The following is a 6,717-nucleotide window of genomic DNA, read 5'->3' as shown; positions in this document are numbered from 1 at the left end:
TGTCAAAGTTCTGACCTGCCAACATTAGAGGCAAGGCTAAAGAAAACCGAGCGAGAGGCAAAGGCAAATACAGAACATAGGGTGGCCACCAACACCACCACCCAGTCAAATCAGTCCGAATTCTGAAACGTAATCTGGCATCAGCGCCAGTTGGAGTGAGCCTGTGATGCCAGGAAACTTTCTCTATAAATGCCACTTTTCGTGATGGCATAAAGCAGATCCAAAATCGCCCTGGAAGAAAAAGGAACAAAGCTGAAAATTGAAAAAATGGGCGTGACCCTGTGCATTCTCGCCAGATTAGAATACACTTGGAAATTATTTTTTATAAATGCTTGTATTTAGAAGTAATGGAATAATTAACCAGAGAGAAGGGAATTAACTGTTAGTAAAAATCAAAATAAATAGAAATCTTCACAAAAAGTTGCATTACTGTTTGTGTACTTGGTTTTAGTAAATTTTAAGGAACACTTCAGATAGCTCCAGATTATCCAGCAATCCAGTATCATTCAAACACGATCGCTTAATAGGGTTAAAATGAGTATATTTCCCCTATTCACAGTAATTTTTCATGTTATTGGCGGAAATAGAGCATTCTACTTGCGTATGTATTGCGTGTACGTACACGAAAATAAAGTGAGGTTAAAATTTGTCAGCCAGCAAAACCAAATGGTGCGCTAGTGTGCGTACGCGAAACGTCATGAAGCTCTATGGCCAATTTATTGCAGATTAAACCTACTTAATGAAGGAATGGCAGGAAACAATCTGTATCTGTTGAATGAATTATCTGATCGATTTGGTATCTTCGCGAAGTGTTATCGGCGGAAAGTGTTAGTTTTGTTGTGGATTAATAGGGAAAAAATAATAGCCGGAAAACACGATTTTTCAAGCATATTTTTTTCCAAAAAACCCCTAACTTAGAAAAAAAACCTAACATAGCGGCAAAATCTATTTTTTTTTTTTTGTGAATAGCCCTCATGAATACCTTTCAGGGTCAGGGACACTCCCTGGCTTGATTCCTTAGGCAAAATTAAGCATCTGTGACTGGGGACCATCCATACACAGCAAATTTTCGGTTGCAATTTCAGTAAAATAATTAACTGAATGCGATTCAGTAATCATCACATTTACTGAAATTCGGTAATAAACAAAAACATTACTGAAAAATCAGTAACTGGCTATCTGTCAAACTGAAACGTCACTTCTGACTTATTGTTTGGATGCTGCCGAGAGAAAATCCTCTTTCAAATGTGTATTGTGATCTTTAGAAACAAAGGTAAGAAAATTGTTAATAACAAATGCCTCGATGCTAACCACCTGTTTTTCAGGTTTGGACGATTGATGAAATAAATGAATAAATAACAGTATTTTAATGACAACCAAAATAAAATTTTGATAACTGAAAAACCAGCAATGATTGCTGAATCTTCAGCAAATGATTTGTCAAACTGCCACAAGAAAATTACTGAATTTTCAGCAAAATATTTTGACGTTTCTTTTGCTGAAATTTCAGTTGTTTTGACAACCATTTTACTGAAATTTCTGTAAATCATCTGTCACAGTGACAAATATCAGTTAACTGAGAATTCACGAAACGAAACTATTGGCACTACGCCCCCCGGGGCATGGCCTTCCTCTAACGTGGGATTTCTGCTCCAGCGCCTCTGACGAGACAGGAGAAACCGGGACCGACGTTTTACTTCACCATCCGATAGAAGCTCAGTGGATAAGGCGGGAATCGAACCCGCGTCTCATAGCTGAGAATTCAATAAAATTCAAATTACTGAATCGTTTACTGAAATTCAGTAAAACCTTACTGAATTTCAGCAAAAAAATTTGATGTGAAACCACGTGGGGGTCAACGATTATCCACGCTCCATACAAAAAAGATTTGTTTTGTATGAAAATTTTCCACGAGGGCAAAGGCAACGTTTGTGTTAGATCGCTATAGAACGTTAAAACTGGTGAAAAAATCGGTTTGTACATAAACGTCTTTTTAAAATTTAAAAAAAAAACAAAAGTAAAAATTTAAGTTACAAGCCATGGTTTCAAAATTTGGATGAACATAGTGTTTTAATAACATTTTACACCAGTCCAGTTGTTTTGCAATCACTGCAATGCATTGGTTTGCAAAACATTGACGATATCCATCTGATATCCATTATAGTTTGATGTTACAAAAAGGAGCAGTTACTTGATTTTTTTTAATAGTGTCAATGAACTTTGTTGAAATTAATTTTTATTCGAACATTATCAACAAAGTTTTAACGGGAAGTCAGAAAATTTCACAAATGTAAATCTGATGATTATTGAATCGCATTCAGTTAATTATTTTACTGAAATTGCAACCGAAAATTTGCTGTGTACAACTTTGCCGAAGACACCAAATCGATCAAAAAATTCCTTCAAGAGATATAGATTTTTTAATTTTCATATGAAATTTTGCTGCTCAATTTGTATAGAAAATTATATAGACAAACTAATGATGAAAAAGTTTCAGCCGAATTAAAAAATACAAATAAAATCGAATTACCAAATTCTCAGAACTGAAAAATTCCATACAAGCGTGTAAAAGTGAACTGAAAAAGTGTAATGCTGATTCTCGGTGTAAGCAATCGAATCTGGATTCGAAACTTTCACCGGTTGTGATGAAAAACGAAACTATTGGCACTACGCCCCCCGGGGCATGGCCTTCCTCTAACGTGGGATTTCTGCTCCAGCGCCTCTGACGAGACAGGAGAAACCGGGACCGACGTTTTACTTCACCATCCGATAGAAGCTCAGTGGATAAGGCGGGAATCGAACCCGCGTCTCATAGCATCATCGGGATCGGCAGCCGAAGCCGCTACCCCTGCGCCACGAGACGAGTGATGGCCCGAGCCGAAATTTGAGCAGCAGTGGAATACGTGTACTTTGTACCCACTTTGTAAGGACACTTGGATGAAACGCCAAAACACGCGACTTCCGAAAGGTTATGAGCGTGATGTTAACTTTTTTTCGCTGTCGGAGTTCAAAATCTTGTTTGACAAAGTTTCAAATTTGGTCGATAAGGCTCCTTCATCATCAGCAAGTTTTGACGTTTCACACGTCAATAAAAGGGGAAAAATCTCTTCCCAGCGGCACCGCGCTGCTGCTCATCTTCATCAAATCGTCGCCCCGCAAGAACTGCAGTGGAAGAAAATTTACGGGCCGCAAATTTCCAGCAAATAGGTCGTGTTTCGAAGCAAAAGTGGTACATCTGGTACGAGGGGGAAGTGCGCTGTTACGACGAGATGGGTTTGTCACACTCGATTAGTGTACCCGGCGGAGGAACCGAGGGTTATCACGTACTGCGGGTAAGGTTCCGAGGTTGCTCTCTTGACAGATGACGTGTCGCGTTTTTATTTACGTTTTTTTTTCTTGGTTTTAGGTGCAGGATAATTCTCCGGGGCAGAAGGCTGGACTGGAGGCGTTTTTCGATTTCATCCTGGCGATTGGGAATACTCGACTGGATCAGGATAATGATACGCTGAAGGAGCTGTTGAAGGCTAACATTGACAAGGAAATTCAGATGACGGTTTTCAGCAGCAAAACGCAGAACATTCGGGTGGTTAATATAAGTCCAAGTACGACATGGGGTGGTCAGGGATTGTTGGGAGTGTCGATCCGGTTTTGCTCGTTTGAGGGAGCCAACGAGAACGTTTGGCACATTCTGGAGGTGCATCCGTCGTCGCCTGCCGAAGAAGCCGGTTTGATTCCGTTTACGGATTATATTATTGGAGCGGATTCGATCCTGCACGAGAGTGAGGACCTGTTCACGTTGATCGAGTCCCATGAGGGACGACCGTTGAAGATGTATGTTTATAACATCGATCTTGATTCTTGCCGAGAGGTCACGATCACTGCAAACTCCAAGTGGGGTGGCGAGGGAAGTCTTGGCTGCGGAATCGGTTACGGTTATCTGCATCGGATACCAATCCGAGTGCTTCCTTCGGCGGGATCCGCGCCCGACGGTAAGCCTACCGCGACCGCTCTCAGTCAACCGTTGCAGCCGGTCCCGACGTCCGCCGCGATGCCAGCTTCATCCCCTCAAAGCGGAGATCCGAACGCGAACGCCGCCCAAAGGCAGATGCCCTTCATTCCGATGGTCCCCCCGTTGGCCAACACGTTCGCCTCGACGACGGCCACGGCGCACACGGATCTGTTGACCGTTTCGCAGGCAGACACGACGGCACTGGCCGGACAATTTGCCAGCTTGAGCACCGGCACGGATCAGGTCAACAACAACAGTGGCGCGGTCGCACCGGCTACGCCGGTCAACGCGGTTACGTCGCCGGCCATCAGCTTGGGCGAGTCGTTTTATACGCCGCCGACGGGAGTGAATGGTAAGTCCAGGAGCTTTCCTCAGAAATGAAGACGTTTAAGCTCTATTTTCCTTCTTCTAGTGCCTCCCATTTCACCAGCAGTGGACGCGGCCACAACGATTCCCGCCTCGACCGCCACCATCCCGATGTACCCGCCGCAGATTCCGTACCCGTCGGCGGCCAACACCACCCTGGTCAACATGTCCTACCCGACCGTGGCCAGCTCCGTCGCCGGTCCTCCACCCACGAACGTCCCAACGGTCAATCCAAACGTGTTTGCTTCCAGCGTTCCCCCACCGTCTTCGCTGGCCAGCGATTTTTACCAAACCTACGGAGCGTCCAACCCGGCCACGGCACCAACCAACCAGGCAGGTTACGACGAAGGTCTAACAAATCAAAGTAGTCTAATATGAATCTTCTTGCAGTTCCAACCGGCCAGCCTGTCCTATCCGCCCTCGAGCACGATCGACTTCCAGCAGCAGACGAACCTTCAGTATCAACCGCTGACGTACGCCACGGAACAATCCGCCCCGCCCATCCAGATGTACTCGACCTTTCCCCAGCAACTCCCTCAACAGCAACAACAGCCGGATCCAGCTGCAGCCGGCGTCCCGCTGTTCCAGACGAGTGCCGTGACCACGCCCATCTCCCTTCCTGGGATGCCACCGATAACGGTCAGTGCCACCATCCAGGCGGAGGCCCTGCGGGGATTGCAATTTGGCGGCGGTAGTGGACCGGCCGTTCCCCAGCAGTAGGGTAAGGTGGTGACGACGATGACTAAAGCAAATTGTATATAAATCGTGTGCGGGGATCGAGCGCAACGGATTGGTAAAGTTGTGTATTTTGCTCTGTTTCTATCGTACTGTGCTTTTTTTTTGTGTTTGAGCAAAGTTTCCCCTCTTATCCCGATGCAAACTATTCTAATTTAAATAAATTAAAGCAAAAATATCTGTTACGACGGTATCGATGGTTCGCCGCTTCGGCGAGCAATTTACTTTTTTGATTATTTTAGTTTTAGCAATGTCATGAAAGAAACGGTAAATAAAAACAATGATGCAAGTGCTACTGAGACAACGGTTGAACTACTATTACGAGAAGCTCTAAAGTTATTATAATTCTAGCAAACTATCCCACACTCTGAGAAATAAGTATAAGTGGCATCAGCATTTCGTACGTTATTCAACACAATAAATTTAAATAGTATCAAAATAAATGAAAAACCTTTCAAAAGTTCGTTTAACTTTGGCCACTCAAATCCCATTTCCGAATTTCCAACTTTTTCCCAATGGAGCACTTCCATTCGAACAGTTTTTGCTTTTTTCTACAATGTATTTCTTATGGAGCGAACAAAAACTGCTCGACGGCGGGTACTCCATTGTTCCAGAAAAAAAGCATTTCTGGAGTTTTTTTTGAAAAGGTCCAATAAACAAAATTTTCAGTTTTTTGCTTTTTGGGTGTTTTTAGAACCGCCTTGAGTCAGAGGTATTGAAAAACACCCAAAAAGCAAAAACTGAAAATTTGGTTTATTGGTCCTTTTCCTTTTTTGCCTTCCTCACCTTACTGAGGAAAGGCTATAAAATCACTCGAAAAATGAACTTCTTAATTCGACCTCGTAGACCTATCTTCACGTATACCTATCGACTCAGAATCAAATTCTGAGCAAATGTCTGTGCGTGGGTTGGGTATGTCTGTTAGTCCGAGCACCGAAAAAAATGCACTCGATTATCTCCGGACTGGCTGAACCAATTTGGGCCGTTCTGGTCTCATTCGATCCGTCTTAGGGTCCCACAAGACCTATATTAACTATTATGAAGTTTTGTTAAGTATTTCAAAAGTTATGCTAAAAAAACGATTCTGGCTAATGTTTGAAAGATTGTAAAAAGGGTGGTTTTTATAAAAAAAAACCAGGGTTGTTACGGAGAAGTCAAAAAAAATCCGCGCCGTCCCAAAACCCAATCCGCACCATATTAACAATAATAGTTTCGTGACAAACATGCAAGAAAGTTTATTTTTTATGAATTAAAAAAATATATTTTGGAAAAAAAATCAAGAGATCCATCAAAAGGAAGACAACAATCACAAACGATTAAATAAAATTGTATTCAATAAATGCAATTTTATATCAAGAATAGCCGCATGAGGCCGCGTCCCCCACCTTGCTCCGTAAAACGAAAACGAAGAATAGCCGCATGAGGCCCAATCTCAGAACGCAGAATCTTGAAACGCCGAAAATTTTATGGACAAATTTATTTTTGCTATGATGAAGTAAAGTAAGTAAAAGTAAATAAAAAATTAAAAAAAATCAAAAATTTTATGGAATGAAAATATAAATTTATCGAGGTTTTTAAGCGAAGATGACGTTCGAATGATGAACGCC

General features: G+C 42.5%; 1 protein-coding gene across 1 annotated transcript; it reads left to right on the top strand.

Moving 5' to 3' along the window:
• Positions 1–3,117: 3,117 nt before the first annotated feature.
• On the top strand, positions 3,118–5,553 carry LOC6050541 (Golgi reassembly-stacking protein 2). The gene is made up of 4 exons (XM_038264256.1): positions 3,118–3,332; positions 3,407–4,361; positions 4,422–4,708; positions 4,766–5,553. Exons 1-4 carry the CDS (start codon positions 3,270–3,272, stop codon positions 5,093–5,095), a joined length of 1,635 nt encoding a protein of 544 aa, XP_038120184.1. The 5' UTR covers positions 3,118–3,269; the 3' UTR covers positions 5,096–5,553.
• Positions 5,554–6,717: the final 1,164 nt, after the last annotated feature.

This window comes from Culex quinquefasciatus, chromosome 3 (genome assembly GCF_015732765.1).
Source record: "Culex quinquefasciatus strain JHB chromosome 3, VPISU_Cqui_1.0_pri_paternal, whole genome shotgun sequence".
Taxonomy (NCBI): domain Eukaryota; kingdom Metazoa; phylum Arthropoda; class Insecta; order Diptera; family Culicidae; genus Culex; species Culex quinquefasciatus.
This window is presented reverse-complemented; position numbering and strand designations above follow the sequence as displayed.

Coding starts and splice junctions, on each gene's coding strand:
- LOC6050541 (XM_038264256.1), top strand. CDS start 3,270: ATGGGTTTGTCACACTCGATTAGTGTACCCGGCGGAGGAACCGAGGGT. Junction 4,362..4,421: donor GCCGCCGACGGGAGTGAATG/GTAAGTCCAGGA, acceptor TCCTTCTTCTAG/TGCCTCCCATTTCACCAGCA. Junction 4,709..4,765: donor CCACGGCACCAACCAACCAG/GCAGGTTACGAC, acceptor ATCTTCTTGCAG/TTCCAACCGGCCAGCCTGTC.